General features: G+C 54.0%; 1 protein-coding gene across 15 annotated transcripts in view; it reads left to right on the plus strand.

Annotated features, from left to right (window-relative positions):
* NLRC5 (NLR family CARD domain containing 5) overlaps window positions 1-18,283 on the plus strand; it is an 86,040-nt gene that overhangs the window by 45,855 nt on the left and 21,902 nt on the right. For 13 of the 15 annotated variants that reach the window (XM_032326445.1, XM_032326431.1, XM_032326429.1 and 10 more), the window contains 12 exons: window positions 311-400; window positions 2,411-2,479; window positions 3,030-3,098; window positions 3,876-4,034; window positions 4,465-4,548; window positions 6,022-6,111; window positions 6,884-6,928; window positions 7,858-7,947; window positions 8,833-8,916; window positions 12,735-12,818; window positions 15,550-15,639; window positions 15,830-15,892. In XM_032326445.1, coding sequence (XP_032182336.1) covers window positions 311-400; window positions 2,411-2,479; window positions 3,030-3,098; window positions 3,876-4,034; window positions 4,465-4,548; window positions 6,022-6,111; window positions 6,884-6,928; window positions 7,858-7,947; window positions 8,833-8,916; window positions 12,735-12,818; window positions 15,550-15,639; window positions 15,830-15,892 — 1,017 coding nt within the window. The remainder of the gene's footprint in view (window positions 1-310; window positions 401-2,410; window positions 2,480-3,029; window positions 3,099-3,875; window positions 4,035-4,464; window positions 4,549-6,021; window positions 6,112-6,883; window positions 6,929-7,857; window positions 7,948-8,832; window positions 8,917-12,734; window positions 12,819-15,549; window positions 15,640-15,829; window positions 15,893-18,283) is intronic. The other 2 variants (XM_032326438.1, XM_032326441.1) reach the window with 2 other exon arrangements.

Consider the following 18,283-nt stretch of genomic DNA (forward strand, 5'->3'; position numbering starts at 1 on the left):
TTTCTCCATTTGTAAAATGGGATGAAAATGGTGGTGATTTTTCAGACCAGGAGGCAGACCCAGAGAGGTGAAAACAGTGAGTCTGTTCTTCCCACACAAGCTGTGGAACCTTGTTCTCTGAGTGGGACAGCGAGGCCCTGAAGCTCTTGGCTCATGCACATGGCCCAGGATCCTTCAAGACACCCTGGTTAAGGACCAGGACATCCCAAGAGTGGCAGCAAGCTACTGTGCCAGGAGGAGGGGACTGGAGCCTTCTAGGCCTGAGGACTTGAGCTGCCTGCTGACTGCCACCTCCCCCTCCTCTCCACAGCCTCAGCAACAACGGGCTCTCTGTAGATGGGGTACACTGTGTGCTGAGTGCGGTGAGCATGTGCCGGACCCTGGCAGAGCTACACATCAGGTAGGACCTCCCAGTGGACCCCAGTCACCCACTCCTCCCTCCAGCCTGGAGCTCCGGGGCTCTCCCAACATCCTCTTGAAGACCTTAGCATTCTTTCCGGGCCCAGGCCTTTGGGACCTGGAGGAGATGCTGCTGGTGCCCCACCACACCCTCTTTTCCCAGCTGCTATGAATTGGCTGCTTACAGCTTAGACCTTCTCCAGAAAACTACCTCAGGCTAATAGGAGCCACGGATGACACCTGGCCGGTCGTCCTCCCAGATCCCCCAACCAGGAGTGGCCAATGACAGAGCCAGGGCCATCACTCCCTAGCCCCCTTGCCGCAGGTGGGACAAACCTTTGGTGCCCTTTACGCTCCAGAGCTCCCTGTGGGATCAGGCTAAGGACCTGCTCTGTTCTGCCTCCCTTAGTCCCTTCCTAGCTTCTCCTGAGAGCAGGCCCCCAGGACATTACAGACAGAAGTGATCAGGTGAGGCTCGGCCCTCTACCCCATTGGGAGGCTCAGGCTCTGCTTCTAGGAAAACTGACCCGAGGCAGTGCCCAGCCTTACCTTATTTCTGTAAGTCTCCCGATTCAGTCTGGGGAGCTGAGGCCAGGTACTATATTACTGTCAGTGCAATCCCCACCCCGAGGGGCTCTAACCGAGTAGGGTGGTCCCTGCTTTAAACGCCCCTTGAAGGAGGAGAGAGACACCGATTAACCCAAAAGAGAGATGAGGGGACCTTGATTCACCATAGGTAATGATCCAATAAAGGATCCTCACCTCGTTCCAAATGGTGCTCCGTTCATTTCTAGGGATTTACACTAAAGAAATCAACTGGGGCAAACACATTTAGATACAGGAATGTTCACCACAGTGTTGTTTATAATAGGGGACAATGAACATGCCTTAAATATGTAGCCATTGGGTAGGAGACAAGTAAACTGAGTTACCTTCAGAGAGAAAAACTCAATGAAAAATGATGATATAGGTACAGTCTTAGTCTAGAGGGATGACTGTAGTATAACTTTAATTCACCATTTCTATAGTAAAGCTTCTGAAACATACTCGAAAGGTAGGGAGAATGCAAACACTCCAGCTCCCACCAATAATTATCAACGTTTTTGTCACCCTTATTTCACCTATCCCTTGAAAAATTAGTTTTAAATAAGAATCTGTCCTTTAATCCTATTGATTAAGAAGAAAAAAAGGAAGAGCATTCATTGCATTTTAACAACAAAAGACTTTAAGACCCCATTCCCAAATGTTATCAGCAGAAGAGGTGGTGGGTGATTTTTCTTGATTTTCTTCTTTCTTTTATTTGAAAATTCTCCACATGGAAGAAGTATGAGCTCTGCAATGAGTAATGTGTATTTAGAGGCGCTTGGGTGGCTCAGTCGGTTAAGCCTCTGCCTTCAGCTCAGGTCATGATCCCAGGGTCCTGGGATCAAGCCCTGCATCAGGGTCCCTGCTCAGCAGGGAGTCTGCTGCTTCTTCTCCCTTTGCCCCTCCCCCTTCTTGTGTTCTCTCTCACTGTCTCACAAGTAAACACATAAAATCTTTAAAAAGGAAGGAAGGAAGGAAAGAAAGAAATGTGTGTTTAACAGTCCGTTTACACAGTCAAGTTTAGAGATGCTCCTGCTGTACGTTACAGCCCCCTGTGCACTGTCAGCACCTGTCCTGGAGCTGGCAGTGACCTCTGGCAGTGACCTCCCTGTGCTGGGTTGAGTGCTTTCACCTGAGGGTTCACACAGCAGAGGGAGGAGGGTTTCAGCCTGAGGCAGAGAAAAGGCAGAACTGAAGTTTTCTCTCAAGGGCTTTCCAGGAAACGAGGGCTGGTAAGTTTGCAAAATCTCTGTGGTAGAAAGATTCCAGGTGCCCAGAAGCTCAGGAAGTCACTGCAGAGTCAGGGGAGATGGCCTCAGCTAGAGGCCCGGGGATGGTGCCTTTGAGGTCCCTCCGGGCCGGGTTAGAAAATGGCCCCAGGACCCCCCTCAGCCTCTTGTCTCCTTCCTGTCTTCTCTCTCGGCAGCCTGCTGCACAAAACTGTGGTCTTCACGTTTGCCCCAGAGCAGGAGGAGCAGAAGGGGAGCTGGGACAGGTAGGGCCCCACATCATCCGGGCCCTGTCCTGAGCCAGGCCCAGACCCTCCCCGACCTCCACTGCTGGACAGCATCACTCAGCTCACAGGGGACCGAGACAGACTCACAAAGGAGCAGGAAGCCAGCAGGCTTGGCAAGGGACGCAGCCCAGAGGAGGGGAATGTCAGAGGACCCACTGCCCCCCCATTTCTCTGTGACCCGGAATGGCCTCCTGGGTTGGGGGTGGGGTAGCCAGGGAGCCTTTTCCCCAGACACCGAGGCCCTAGGGCATAAACCCCAAGGATCTGCAGATCGCTTGGCCCGTAGCTCTGATTTTGGTCAGGACCTTCTGGCTCTCTCTGGCCCATGCCGTGTTAAAGCCATGTCCATACCTTGTCCCAGCGAGAGGCTGCGAGATTTATCCCGGGTCACACAGCCAGGATGCCTAGAAGCCCCGGGGGGAAGCAGGGTCTCCAGGCCTCGGGTGGAGACTGAACGGCGGGTGGTAAGGCTGAGGCCGGAGACTGGCTCGGAGTGTGCTCAGCCCGGCCGTGGTATGTGTCCCTCCAGGACTGTGCTGCCGGTCAGCCTGACGTGCCAGATGCCCTCTGAGCTGCCCCCGCGCCCCGCAGCAATCAGGTACAGAGATGGCCTTCCTCTGCTCAAAGCCTGTCACAGGCCTCCAGCCCCCAGGGCTCCCTGGAGAACACAACCTGCCTGTCCAGGAGTTGTGGCCTGGCTTCCCTGCCTCCCACCTTCCCCACCCGGGGGCCCCCCACTTGTCTTAGCTCCCCTGGCCTCCAGCAGCTGATGGGTGGTGGGGACTCTGGATGGAGAGAATGGGGACATGTGTCACCTGCTTTCCTCATCCTGGGGCTGAGTTCAGCCCCTACAGGGCTCCTGTCCATGTTCTGGCTTCTCACTTACTCTGTGTCCATCTGAATCTCTCTGTCTGTCTGTCTCTGTTGTTCCTTATTTCTCTTGTATTTTCTGTTTCTCTGTCTTTGCTTGCTGCCCCTTCTGTCATTGTCTGTCTGTCCTCCCCTGGTGCTGTGTGTGCAGGTGTGTGTGCATGTGTGTAGGTGTGCACATGTGTAGGTGCCCTTATGTACATGTGTGTAGGTGTGTGTGCATGTGTGTGTAGGTGTGTGTTTGCAGAAGCATGTGTAGGTGCGTGTGTGTAGGTGCATGTGTGTGCATGTAGGTGCACATCCCTATGTATGCCTGCGTGCATAAGCACACGAGCGTGCGTGCATATCCATGTATCTGCAGCCGTCTCCGCTGTCTCTCATCTCGGTGTCTCTCCATCTTGGTCTCCCTGTGTCTCTGACTGGCCCTCGGGTGCCTGTGCAGTCTTAGGTGTGTGCTGGTGCGTCTCTGTCTCTCTGGATGCCAGACATGTCCCTCTTCTTCCAGCCTCTCTGCCTGCATGCCTGGGGGCGGTGGCCGCTGTTGCCTCTGTTCTGAGGGGCCGCCCTTCCTCCTCTGCAGGCTGACACACTGCGGCTTGCAGGCCAAGCACCTAGAGCAGCTCTGCAGGGCGCTGAGAGGAAGCTGCCACCTCGGTCAGCTGGAGTGAGTGGCGGCGGCTGGGGGGTGGGGGTGGGGGTGGGGCTCACAGGCGGCAGGTGTTTGCCTGTGTGGTTTTGTTTTGACTTTTTTAAGATTGTGATCAGCGGTGTTTCCCTGCTGCAATCAGGAACCTCTAAGGGGAGTCCGGGCAGGGTTGTAGCCCTTCCCCCTAAAACATAGGTCCTGACATATGACCCCCTCTGAAGCCCCTCTCCTGACCCCCAAGGGTCACGAGCCTCAGGATGGAAGTTGGGTAGGAGGGAAACTCCAGCAGACCAGGGGGAGATCTGCTGAGACCTGGCCTGGTCGCCCAGGGCCCTGTGCCAGTTTCAGGAGAAGCAGAGTGACTGAGCCACAGAGGTGGAGACGCAGAGCTCCTGCGGCCGGGTGTGCCCACCCGCCCCTAACCTGCTTTCGCTGTTGCCCCTCCCAGCTTCTCCTGCAACGCTCTGGGAGACGAAGGTGTGGCCCAGCTGGCTCAGCTCCTCCCGGGGCTGGGAGCTCTGCAGTCCTTGGAGTAAGTAGCCAACTAGACGAAGCCTCTAGGCTTGTCCTCATCCCGAGGAGGGTGTGGGTGTGTGTGTGTGTGTGTGTCCTTCTGTGTCCAGTCTCATTCCTTCCTGGGGGTTTGTAAAGACTGAATCAGAAAACACACGTCAATCACCCAGTCCCGTCCCTGGCACATGGGACGTGCTCACAGAGGGTAGTTCGCTGTCCCGAGTCTCAGGAAGAGAGACTGGCCTCTGGGACTCAGGGATCCAGCTGCCGATCTAAGGTTGTACTTCTTGAACCTGACTTTGTGGCTCTGCACAGGCTCTCTGGGAGGCCCAGGCCACCTGGGACCATGCGAGCTTGGGTGGGAAGCATTAGCTAACGGTTAGTTAACTACCCAAATGACTGGCAGCCCTTCTGGGCCTGGGTGGCTGGGAGGGGCTGTTGCTAGCCTACAGGCTGGCTGGGGAGGATGTGTACCAGACAGGACGCCCCGGCAGGATGCCCAGGGCAGCTGGAGAGCAGAGAGAGGGGGAGATGTTCAGTGCAGGCGGGAAAGCCCTGGGAGGTGACCAGTAGCCTCCAGACTTTGCCTGCAACAGATCAGAGTTTCCGGATTCTAGAAGGCCCCTGTGTTTTGGGCTCCCACATGTCCTTCTCCTCCTCCTAAGTTCTTCTGGGCTAAAGTGAGAGGAGAGAGCTCACACCTGTTGGGTTCTCTGTGTGACCTTAGGCAAGTTCCATGACCTCTCTGGGCTTCAGGTTCTCAAGGAACACCTAAAGGGGGGGGGTGCGTACGCTCGCACCTGTGGATGTGGTAGGGGGCTTTGGTTTTGGCTACAACTTTTGGTTCTAGCCTGAGGGCCCTGCCTTCTCAGTCTTTCTGGGGGATCTGGAAAATGGGGTTGCCTCTGTTCCTGTTCCGGCCCGTTTGTGGGCATTGCAGGCAAATTATATGTAGATTGGTGCTTTGGGGCAAATCCCTGTGTGGCCTTCTCAGTACTGAGGAATCATCTGAGCCCCGGCCTGTGAGATCTGCGCTCCCCTACCCATGCCTGCGCCAGAGGAGGGCGGCATTAAACGGCAAATAGAAAACACCCTGACAGCTTGACAGACCCGAAAAAAGGAAAAGCTTTGTCCCTGCCTTTTGAACAGGGGCCTTGCATTTTCATTTTGCACTGGGCCCCACCTTCAGATGGGGAAACTGAGGCACAGCGCTGGCCCGAAAGCACTCCCCAGATTCATGCAGACCCAGATAACCAGAGTTCTAATCCCAGCTCTGTTGCCAACATGTCTCATAACCTTGAGCAAGACCTTACCACTTTCTGGGTCTCAATTTTCCCATCTGTACAATGGGGAGTCAGAAGAGGTACCTTCTGGCCGTCTGGGAGTCATCGGGACTCAGGAACAGCCCTCCCCTGCCCTGGGCTCTGACCACAAAGAGGGTGTCTATGAGTCTCAGGTGAGCTCCATCAACATCTCCCCTGTGATTCTCCAGCCTCAGTGAGAACGGTTTGTCCCTGGATGCGGTGTTCATGTTGACCCTGTGCTTCTCCACTCTGCCTTGGCTCCTTCACTTGGACATCAGGTCAGTGTGGCTCTGGGCCCCCTCCCTGCCCCCTCACCCCATGGGCCACTGTGCTCCCACTGTGCTTCCTTGTCTGTCCCATTCACAATGTCGCCTCTCAGGGTCCTGCGTGGCACCAGGCCCCGTGAGCATGTGGTAGGTGTCTGCTGAATGAATGAATGGACGATGAATGGAAGTAGCCTCAGGACACTGCTGTCTCTCCAAGTTTGCCATGGGACATGATCCATGATCTCCCTTACTCACGCTCTGGATCCTCCCAGGAGACGTTTATGGAAATCTGTGGCTCCCTGATGGAGGTTGGGCGCCCAAGGGCTGGTCTCGGTTTCTGGAGCTGATAAGAACATAGAAGGGAGGCCTCCCAGCCAGGCAGCCTGGGGCCAAGCCATGCAGATGAGCCATGGTTTCAGTGGGGTCTGTCCCTTCCCCCAACTTTCTCCTTCCAAGAACGGGAGGTATGGGCACTGACAGATCAAGTTCAAATCCAGGCTCATCACTTAACCTGCTGTGCAGCTTTGAGCAGTCACTGGGCCTCTCTGTGCCCATTTTTCTCATCCTTCAAAGGGGAGTAAGACTATGCCCTTCTCTGACAGCCTTATCGTGAGCGTGAAAGGAGGTCCCGGTGGTGGTGTGCTTTGTATGTGCCTCAGTCTGTGTCGTTATGCTTAGTATGTTGTACATTGTTGTATTTGCTGAGAGAGTGGGCCACCATCCAGGCCCTCCGTGGCCAGGCCATCTGGTCTCTCTCAGACAGCTGCGTCCTCTCTGTCTGCAGCTCTGACAGCCAGCGTGTCGTCCTGAGAGGTGACAGAAGAGGCAGGTGAGGAGGGAAAGCTCTGAGGAGGGGAGGATGGGCTCCCCCTCCCCCTGGCCTCCATTTCCTACAGGTGCCCCCTACCCCAGCCCCACGCTGACCACTGTTGGCTCTAGAGTAACCCACTCAGGTCTGGCACCCCTTCTGCAGATGAACCCCTGTGTCCATCAGTTCACAGTAATCGGCCACTTAGCTCTCTCCGGAAAGGAGGCAGGGCAGCTGGGGAGGGAGACACGATGGCGGGGGTGTGGCAGAACAGGTGCTCGCTCAGGGCTGCTGAGTGGGAGGGAGGGCGGCCGGCCTCTGCCCCTCGGGACCTCTGCAGACTCCCGACTTCATATGAGTCACCACCCTTCACACTCTGGGTATGGCGTTCGAGAAGCCAAGAACGGTTGGTGCTCTTAAAAAGTTTCCACACCTTTGCAGTAAACAAGGCATCAGTTCTGCACAGATGTTCCCAGCTGCCCCCCAGTGGGGCCGGGCCCCTGGTCTCTCATGGGAGGTTGGCAGGCCCAGGGGCAACCTAACGTGGAGCTGGGGAGCCAGGCAGCTGGGCAGACGGCCTTCCCAGCTAAGGTGTCAGGGGAGGCATTGTCAGACCAGCCGGGCTGCCCGAAGCTGGAGTGGCCCAAGGCCAGGGTGGTCTTGCATCCTGGGCCAGGGTCTCAATTTCTGAGCACTCTCTGGGTTCTCGAAGCCTAGAAAGTGGAAGGCTGGGTATGATCAGAGGGAGGAGGGGTTCTGTCCTGGCCCCCCCTGACCTAGCCAGGTGCTGCCACCCGGGCAGGTGTAAGCTCCCAACTTTTCTCACTCTGGCATCTGTATAGGGAGGGACTTGATGGTCCCTAGGCCCACTGCAGCCCTGACCTCTGAGTCTTGTCTTCCCATGTGTGTGTTGCAAACTTTCCTCTCAAAAATGGTCTCCCTACTTCAAGGGATCGATTGGCTGGTGGGTCCTTGCCAGACTTCCCAGCTGGAGCCCAGTTCTCGGCCTTTCAGCAGCGCTGCGTCCCCAGGAGCCTCTGGTACTGTCTTTACCCACTTCTTTTTGGGGGGTAACTATGATACAGTGAAGAGTTGGGGAGTGAGGAGAGCCTGGGGCCTGGGGCTGGGGGAAGAGAGTTTGGGAGAAGGAAAAGAAAGGGGGCCAGTATGAGGGCTGGTGAGGGGGCTGCTGGGCCCAGTGTTCTCCCCAGAGAAAAGATTCCACGCTGTTTTTCAGAAGACATCCCAGCTCTGCCATGGCTGTGTGACCATGGCTGGGCCCCTCCCCTCTCTGGGCCTTGATTTCCTCACCTAGGAAGAGAGATGCCTCATCTGGGGCCCAAACAGGGTTATCCAGAGGAGAAGTGGGAGGAATGTCCTAAGCAGGTGGGTCAGCCTCGGCATAGGAAGGCCCTGAGGAGGGAAAGTTTAGCTCTGGAGAGGCACGTCAGTGTGGCTGGCGTACACAGGGCCCGTGGAGGCAAGAGAAGCCATGGAAAAGGCCCTTCGCTTTTAGCCTGAGAGTAATAGGGAGCCACAGGGGGCTTAAGCGCCTGAGAAGCATGGTCAGATTTGCACAGTTAAAAAATAAGCCACTGGTAAGTGGAAAAGTATTGCAGGGAGGCAGGAGCAGACTTGGAGGGTGTTGAAGTGTTCCCGGCAAGTGACAATGGTGGCCTGGACTCTGGCAAGGGCAGTGGGGAGGCACCGGAATGGAGCAAGGGCAGCTAGGCACTAGGAGGCCTTTACCGTCACTTATGGTGGGGAATCGGGCTGTAGGGGAGACTTGGGGTGCAGAGCGTGCCCTGCACGGGGACGATCCTACAGCCTGGAGATTGAGAAGGAGGGGTGGAGAGAGAAGGGGAGAGCCCCTGGGGCTGTACACCCTGGGCCCTCTCTGACCCCCTGCCCCTGCCCCCTTTTAGCCTCAGGCAGTGTCAGCTGGAACCCCTGAGCCTCGCCGGCCTCTGTGAGACTCTGAAGAAGTGTCCAGGGCCTCTGGAAGTCAAGTAAGTAAGGGGGGCACAGTCCTAGAGGGCACAGTGGGGGCATCTGCCCAGTGACTTGGGTGGAAGTGTACTGGTTAGAGACCTGGTGAGTTTTTCCTGGTCCCCAGCCTTTGGAGCCCTACCCTGCCCCTCACCTACCTGTAGCAGGCTCCTCGCGTCCCGTTAGGGCACCCTACCCTTCTACGAGTAGAGGCTGTGCTAGGCCCAGGGCTCCCTCTTCAGCATTTGCTCAACCCGGGGCATCTGGGAGCCCCAGTCTGCTCCCTCTACCCCTGGAGCCCCACCCGGCACCCCCCATGCCTGCCTCCGTAGCTGGAGCATGTCCCTTCTGAGGGCCCCCCCAGGGCCTCCCTCTCCTGGTTACCCACTCACCCAGCCCAGAACCCCCAGGGTCTGGGACCAGAGACTCGACCTGGAGTCAGGAGTCCCGGCTCAGCCAGCTTCGGGCTGGGTGACCTTGGGCACATGGTTCTAACTCGGCGTGCCTCTGCTTTGTCACCTGTAGAGATGAGCAGCCTTTTCTTTGTCCTCCTTGTTATCACTTTATCACAATTACCTTACAGGAAAGAAATCCAAGACAAGCCTCCTTCCCCTAAATCAGTCCTTCTCCACATCCAGTCCATGTTGTCACTGGGCCTGTGACCAGTCCCCCCACCTCCTGCCCTGGTCTGGGCACATGATCGGCTTTTGCCTATTCGGAGCCACAGACCCCTCTGTGTTCCCCGGCTGCACTTGACATGGTTTTCCCATGATGACTGTCATTGTTCTTGCTTTCCCGCTTGCATCTCTGTTGCCCTCCTGGCCCTTGCGAGCAGCTCATCTACGGTCACCCAGGGTCCATCCTTCTGTGCCTCTCTCCATGTGCGCGCACACGGGGGCCCGGAACAAGGGGGTTTTAACATCATTATCAGACATAGGATTTTACCGTGTCAGATCTCCGCAGCCAGCTCTTGTCTCAGGACAGTACATCGTGACTTCCCTGGAATGTGCAGTCCAGGAACTTTTAAATAAGCGCTTATTTTGGAATAAGTTAAGGCTTGATTTACAGAAAAGTTGCAAAGTTAGTGCAGAGAGTTCCGCTGCCCCTAGCCCCCCGGGGTTAGTATCACCCGTCATGGTCCATTTGTTGCGACTGGGAAGCCAGCCTTGCCTGCTACCTTCACCACACTCCAGGCTTTCCTCAGATGTCCCCGGGTTTTCCTCCTAAGACCCTTTCTCTGACCCAGCATCCCGTCCAGGATCCCGCATGGCGTTTAGGCGTCATGTTCTCAGGCTCTCTGGTCTGTGACGGTTTGTCAGTCTTTGTTTTGCATAACTTTGACAGCTTTGAGGCGTACTCAATAGATAGTTTGCAAAATGGCCCTCCATGTGGGTGTATCTGATATTTTTCTGATGGGTAAACTGGGGATCTGGGTCTGGGGGAAGAAGACCGCAGAAGTGAAGTACGCTTCTCGTCCCATCTCAGAGGCGCGTGCTGTCGACTTAGGACTGTTGATGTTGACCTTGACGACCTGCTGATGTTGACCTTGATGGCCTGGCTGAGGAAGTGTTTGTCATGTTTCCCCACTGTGCAGTTACTTTTTAATTAAAAAAAAACACACTTCGGGGACGCCTGGGTGGCTCAGTTGGTTAAGCGGCTGCCTTCAGCTCAGATCATGATCTCAGCATCCTGGGATCGAGTCCCACATCGGGCTCCTTGCTCGGCAGGGAGCCTGCTTCTCCCTCTGCTTCTGCCTGCCTCTGTCTGCCTGTGCTCGCTCGCTCTCTCTCCCTCTATCCCTGACAAATAAATAAATAAAATCTTTTAAAAACAAAAAAACAAAAACACACTTCTATTATGGACACTTTGGAGCATATATGAAAGCAGAGAGAGTAGTGGAATGGACCCTCACTTCCCGTCTGCCTTCCTCAGTAATTACCATGCCGTGGCCCCAGCACACACCTGTACACACAGTATTTTGAAGCAAGTCCCAGACATCCCTTAATTTCGTCTGTAGTTATTATAGTATATGTAGCTCAAAGGTAAGTGCTCTTTTTTGAAAGGTTTTATTTACTTATTTGAGAGAAAGTGAGTTGGAGGAGGGCAGAGGGACAGAGAACCTGAAGCAGACTCTGGGCTGAGCACAGAGCCCAAAGTGGGGCTTAATCTCACGACCTGAGGTCATGATCTGAGCTGAAGCCAAGAGCTGGCCACTTAACTGACTGAGCCGCCCAGGCGCCCCTGTTTATTTTTTTAGTATAACCACAAAACCATTATCAGACCTAAAATATTTGGGGGGGAGTCTTTTGTTGCTCTCTCTCTCTCTCTATCTATCTATATGTATACTTTTTATTTAAACTCAAGTAATTAACATAATGTATTACTGGTTTCAGAGGCGGAGGTCAGTGATTCATCCGTCTTATGCAACTCCCAGGGCTCATTACATCACGTGCCCTCCTTCATGCCCGTTTATTTTTTCATATCTGTGCATTTTAATATTAACCCTTCATAGTTTAGATGTGCCACAGGCTCCTCAGCCACACCCGTTTAGAGTCTAGATGGACGCCCAGGCCACTTCCAGCAGTGCGGGAGCCAGGGCTGTAGAAAGCGCTTTTCTGTCGTGTAACTGCTAAGCACCTCCTGTATACCAGGCACCGGGCCAGGCCCTGGAGGGGGCACAAGGATACAGCTGGACGTCCCTGCCTGCTGTGGCTCCCCTTCTGCAGCTGGAGGCTTTGTGTCAGCTGCCCCCAGCAGCGCTGGGTGGTCTGAGCACAAATCGGGGTCTGAGGGCCCCCCTCCCTCAGCTGTGGCTGGAGAAAGTGGGATAATAGCATGAAAGCACTTTGCCGACTGTAGAGTGCCAGGACTACGTACCAGAATATTGTTATCAACATGCTTAATGCTGAACTCCAGTAACCGGATGCTAGGGAAGGGGATGAGAATCCAGCCCCCTCCCCGAATTCTACCACTGCAGGTCTGCTTTGCCTGGGCACTGCTGGCATTCCATGTGAGATGTTGTAATGGGTTAAGTTGCCATTATTGCCTTAAAAAAAAAAACGTGTCAAGCCCACACTGACTCAGCCAGAGGTCATGTTACTGTATACTGGGGGACTGGTGGGACAGGAACAGGGACAGCAAAGGGCAGAAGGGGAGAAGGCACAAGGAAGACACAGCTCAAAAGCCTCTGGGAGTGGGGAGGTTGCTCCAGACCCCTGCAGCAGCTCTATACGTCGCAGGGTGCTTAGACACTCTACTGGTCCCAGGTCTGCAGCCCAAGCAGACTCCAAAGGGTGGATGTCTGCAGTTTCTCCCAAGTGGGCTGGGTTCTGACAGATTATCCTGACAAGCGATCCGCTGGTTGGTCTGGTTTTGACGGACAACCCGAGACCCCAGCTAACCTGCACCTCGGCCCCTTTGCTGACCGGCTGTGGGCCGAGTGGCCACCATTGATCTCACCGAGGGTCAAGGTGGCGTGCTCTTCCTAACAAGTGTCTTCTGCACAGCGCCCATCTCCAGGGCCCTCCAGATAATGCTCCCATGAGTCCGTGACATTCGGGGAAAAGTATTAAGAGTTCCCTGGGAAAGTCACAATGCCCAGTAGCGTACTCAAACTCTGAGACGTCCTGCCGCAAAGGGAAACAATTTCGTTTGGCTTAACCAGCACTTTCCAGACTTGTGTGACCTTCGTTTTCCTCCAGCCTCAATGATAACGCAAGGGCCCGGCGTTTGGAGGGAGCGTGCTGGACAGCTCCTGTCCAGAGGGCTCTGGCTGCTAGGGTGCACTCCTAGCTTTCCCCAAGCCTCCCCCGCCTCATTCGGATGCTTTGTTTCACAGATTGTCCTGTGAGGTCCTGAGTGACCAGAGCCTGGAGACCCTGCTGCACCACCTAGCCCGGCTCCCCCAGCTCAGCCTGCTGCAGTAAGACCGCTTCCCCCCTCTCCCTGTGCTAGGATGAAGGTCTTAGCTTGCAAAGTCGTCCTCTCCTTCCCCGCCACTCGTTTTTCTTGGGCTTTTATTTTATCTGGGAGCTCTTCCCTAATACCTTACTCACCTTGGGGTGTGTGTGGGGGGGTGGGTGCTATGTGATCAGTTTCCTCATCTGTGAAATGGGACGCCTGTTCCCCAACCCCTCTCCCAGGGCTGGGGCTCCAACAAGACAGGTGTTCTCTGGGCACGTCGAGGAACGGAGGGGCTATGGCAAATGGGCTGTCGTACTTCTCACCCATGGAAAGGTCACCAGCTCCTCGAAAGGGACTTGACAGATGTAGGTGGTGTCTGTGTCACACGCCAGTTTTTAAAGGTCACCGTCTAACTCCGCCAAAGGGGAACTGAAGCAGCATCCTCCAAAGTATTTAAAACTCCACTTTCTAATTTCAGCGCAGACTGGTTAGAATTTAAAAAGGATTTACTTTAAATACTCTTCCAGCAGGGGGAAAGCAGCTGCAGCTGGGATGGAAAAATACAACGGGAAATTAAATCATACCGTTAATAACAGCAACATAAGTACTAAGGCTAAGGCTCTCTGGGACGCCCGAGGCAGCTCACTTCGCAGCCGGGATCTTGCTTGTCCCCGAGTCTTACTGGGCAGGGACGGAGGAGCCGTGTGACATTCCAGAAGTGGGCAGATGTGGCAGAGCTCGCGTCCACGCACGGCCCCCACAATGGGAGGGACTCCTTTGAACATACAAAGTAGCAGGCTAAAATGACCAGGTGGGAAGCCCCGGACCAGCGAAGGACTTCTCCGTGCTCCTAAATCTCTTCTGTCTTTGGAATGAGGTGGCCAGCCTGCCCCTCACTCGGGCTCATGCTTTGTACTACTCAATCCATACACTGTTTGGAGGGCTGGAGACACAGCTAGGCAGGGGGAGAAAAGAGTAAGTCCTCCTCGTCTTGGAGCTCACCTTGTAATAGAGGTAGCTGGACCATAAGCAAGTAAGACGAATTCAGATAAGGTATCACGAATTCAGTGATAAGGTATTTGTCTAGGTGATGTGGAAAAGGGTGCCTGCAAAGGTGAGGGCATCAGGGAATGCCTCTGAGGAGGGATGCTAAGGTTCGACCCGAAGGACGAAAGGGATCCAGTCTTGTGAAGAGCAGGGAACAGCATTTCAAACAGAGGGAAGAGCATGCAGGAGGCCCTGAGGCATGATTAAACTTGATAATCTAAAGGAACAGCCAGAAGGGCACTATGGCAGGAGGGGAGGTAGAGAGAGGGACCTGGGCAGGGTCACACATGGCCTGGGAACCATGGGGAGGAGTTTGGGATTTTTGTCCAAGGAAACTTGAAGGACAAGAGGTGTGATGTGTGTTTTCTTTTTCTTTTTTCTTTTTTTAAAAGATTTTATTTATTTGTCACAGAGAGAGAGAGCACACATGAGCAGGGGGAGTGGCAGGCAGAAGGAGAGGGAGAAGCAGGCTTGATCCCAGGACCCTGGGATCATGACCTGAGCCAAAGGCAAACGCTTAACTGACTAAGCCACCCAGGCACCCCTGTGATGTGTGTATTCAAAAGCTCAGTGTAGGGACTCCTGAGTGGCTCAGTTCGTTAAGCATCTGCCTTCACCTCAGATTGTGATCCCAAGGTCCTGGGATCGAGCCCCATGTCTGGCTCCCTGCTCTGTGGGGAGCCTGCTTCTCCCTTTCCCTCTGCCTGCTGCTCCCCCTGCTTGCGCTCTTTCTCTGTGTCAAATAAATAAATAAAATCTTAAAAAAAAAGAAAGAAAGAAAGAAAAGAAAAGCTCAGTCAGGGTGCTGGGTAGAGAGCGGGTTGGGGGACAAGAGTGGAAATGAGATCAGGGAAGAGGCTGTGTAAGGTTGGAGATGGTGGGTCTGGGATTGGTGGGGCTGGGGCGGAAGCAGGTCGATTCGGGATGCATCTTGAGAGTAGAACAGACAAGACAAGCAGAGGAGGGTTTATGGGGCGAGGGAAGTGGAAAGGCCAAGGACACCTCCAAGGGCAAGATGGAGCCATCTCACTTTCGCTAAAACAGTGGTTCCCAGCTGGGGGGACTTTGCTCCCCAGAAATACATGGCCATGGAGACATTTTCAGTTGTCGCGGCAGTGGGAAGTGGACAGGGACAGGGAGAATTACGAAAGAGTTTAGTGTGTAGAGGTCTGCCGTACCGCTGAACACCCTACTGGACAGCCCCAACAACGAGTTATCTAGCCCCAAATCTGATAGATAACTAGCCCTGGATTTGGGGTTGAGAAACTGCTCCAAGGGCCTAAAGCTTCCCGCACCCCGTCAGGAGGACTGGGCTGTTACGTCTGTGCTTGAGGCCAGAAACACTATAATCATAAAACAAGCATGGGTATCCCTCTAGGCAGTACAGCAACTTGATGTAATTAAGTCTTCACGACACCCTAGAGGAAGATATCCCACAGGCAGTCCTGTTTTCTGGGTAAGGAAACTGAGGCTCAGAGAGGTTAAGTGACTCTTCCAAGGACACACAGCCAGTAAGCAGAGCCGGAGCTCAAACCCAGGTCTACTTGACTTGAAGTCTCTGTTTGTCCCCCTTGAGTCCCTGACTGCCTTCTTACTGCCTCGCTGACCTCCCTTTGCTTCCCCTCCAGCCCATCCAGGCTACTTGCCCACTCTTGGCTTGGCTCCAACTTGCCTACATAAGGCCCCGCTCCTTTCCTTCTCAGGCTAAGCCAGACGAGGCTGTCCCCGAAGAGCCCCCTCCTGCTGGCCGACTTCTTCAGCCTGTGCCCACGGGTTCAGAAGGTGGATCTCAGGTGGGCATCACCCTAGGACAACCAGCTTTAGCCTTGGAGGGTTGTGCCCTGTCTGGTGGGTGGAAGGGGGTCAGGTGGAGGAGGTAGGACCCAAGTCAGGGGCATGGCTTCTGCAGGAAGGGGCGCCTGCCCCCGGGGGCATCCTGAGGCTGTGGCCAAGGGCGGCTGACTCAGGTGCTTTCTGCTCCAGGTCCCTGTGTCATGTGACCCTGCACTTCAGGTCCAGCGAGGAGCGGGAAGGCAAGTGCTGTGGGTAAGTCCCTGAAACCGTGCCCAGGCAGCTGGTAGGTACTGGGGACAAGTAGACCCGCCTCTTGGATGTCTAGAGCAGAGTACAGCTTGCCTCCCATGGGCCATTTCCTTGAAAGGACCCAGTAGGGAGCCTTGTTTCCTTCAACACGAAGAAGCAGAGGTCCAGAGAGGGCCGGGCTTTGGCAAAGGCACATAAGGAGGACCTGTCAGACTAGGCCAGAGCTCACGGGCCTGGTCCAAGGAAAATGACTTTGTAACAGGCCGACCGAGCTTTAATCCCAGCTCCACGGGGCCTGGCCCCTTGCACGAGCTCCTTAACCTCTGTGTTCCGCGGCTTCCACAGCAGAAAAGGGAGCCAGCATATCGAAGGCTGTTTGCAAGGATTAACCGAGACAATGTGTAAAGCAGGTCTCACTCCCAGACACAGGAGTCCCTGCGCGGCTGGCTGCCTGACCCGTGCTCCATGGCTGCCTGAGGTACTGCCTCAGAGGCAGGATAATGGGGCAGAGGGCAACCTTCACCCGCAGAGATGATGTTTCTGGGAGCCGATGCTGCTGGCTTGCCGAGAGGCCTCGGACCAGACCCTTTACTCGTCGGCCTCAGCCTCCTCAGCTGTGAAGTCACAATAAATAGGAGAATCAAGATATGTTGAATATCTGCAGGACGCCATTCTAGAGCCTTCTGCTTGTTGTGTCCCATATGCCTCACGGCTGTGATCCCACAGTAGGAAGGGGGCCATCGGGACTCTGAACCCTGGCCATTCCACTGTGCTCCTCAGCCCAGGGCAGACAGACTTTTCCCCGTAAAGGTTAGATTGGAAGGAGTTTGCGGTTTTGCAGGCCACACGATCTCTCTGACAGCCACCCAACCCCACCATTGTAGCTTGAAAGCGGTACAGACAGTAGGTAAAGCGATGCCCCCACGCCCCCCGTGCTGGTAAGACACGTTTATAGACGTGGAGACTAACATTTCGTGTGTTGTGCGTGTGTCAGAAAGTCGCCTTCTTCTGATTTTTTTTTCTCCACCGTTTGAAAAATGGAAAAATTTATTCTTAGCTTGCAAAAACCAGGCGGCCCTGGGCCATAGTTTCCTACCTCCTGCCCGAGGCCAATGCTACCCCTGAATTGTTTCTAGAATGCCTGAATTGTTTCTTTTTTTTTTTTTTTTTTTTTTTTTTTAAAGATTTTATTTATTTACTTGAGAGAGAGACAGTGAGAGAGAGCATGAACGAGGAGAAGGTCAGAGAGAGAAGCAGACTCCCCATGGAGCTGGGAGTCCGATGCGGGACTCGATCCCGGGACTCCAGGATCATGACCTGAGCCGAAGGCAGTCGTCCAACCAACTGAGCCACCCGGGCGTCCCACCTGAATTGTTTCTAAGCCCACAGTTTCCAAAATGCAGGACAGAGACCAGGATGAGAGGATTTTTCAGGAGGTTGGGCACAAGTATGGTAGTACAACATCACCCGAGTCCCTTCGTGAGGTCATTATTCCCGTTTTGATTCTCAATCTGATTAAGGCCAAGAGGAAGTCTGGGTGAGGGGTTGGCCTGACTTCAGCGTGGTTCTAACACTTGCTGGGTCCCGTTCTTAATCAAGGGGGAGAGCCGTCAGCCAGGACATTCTGGCTCAAATTTAAGGATGATATTTGGCTCTCATTTCACGTGTCCTTATCCCTGTGGTCTGTTTGTGGCATCCATGCCACTTTTCCAACTGAGCCAATGACATGAGGTTTCCTTTTGCAATAAATGCATCCAGTGAAAAGAATGAGCTGATTTAAAAATAGGAAGTAAATAATAGTGTAATAAGGAATTTGGGAATGGGAGACAATCAAGAAGGAGAGGAACAGCAATTAAAAATTTGAGATACTGGGACGCCTGGGAGGCTCAATGGGTTAAGCCGCTGCCTTCAGCTCAGGTCATGATCTCAGGGCCCTGGGATCGAGTCCCGCATCAGGCTCTCTGCTCAGCAGGGAGCCTGCTTCCCCCTGTCTCTCTGCCTGCCTCTCTGCCTACTTGTGATCTCTCTCTCTGTCAAATAAATAAATAAATCTTTAAAAAAAAATTCAAGATACTGATTTTAGATACTTTCTGATTTTAAGATTCTTCTTCTTTTTCCCTGTTTTTTGGGGGGTTTTGTTTTTTTTTTTAGTTGTTAGCTGGTGACGATAGGTCCTTCTTTTACCTGACTGTGTAGTCTTAATTTAGACCTTCCAAAGGCAGATTTACTGTTACTTCGTGTGTGGCTATTTATTCATTTTTATTAGAGTAGAGGTGGCCTACAACATTGTGTTAGTTGCAGGTGTACAACCTAATGGTTGGACAGCTCTGTGCATTAGGCATTGTTCGCCGTGATGGGGACAGTCGCCGTCTGTCACCGTACAATGTTATTACA

This window comes from Mustela erminea, chromosome 19 (genome assembly GCF_009829155.1).
Source record: "Mustela erminea isolate mMusErm1 chromosome 19, mMusErm1.Pri, whole genome shotgun sequence".
NCBI lineage: Eukaryota > Metazoa > Chordata > Mammalia > Carnivora > Mustelidae > Mustela > Mustela erminea.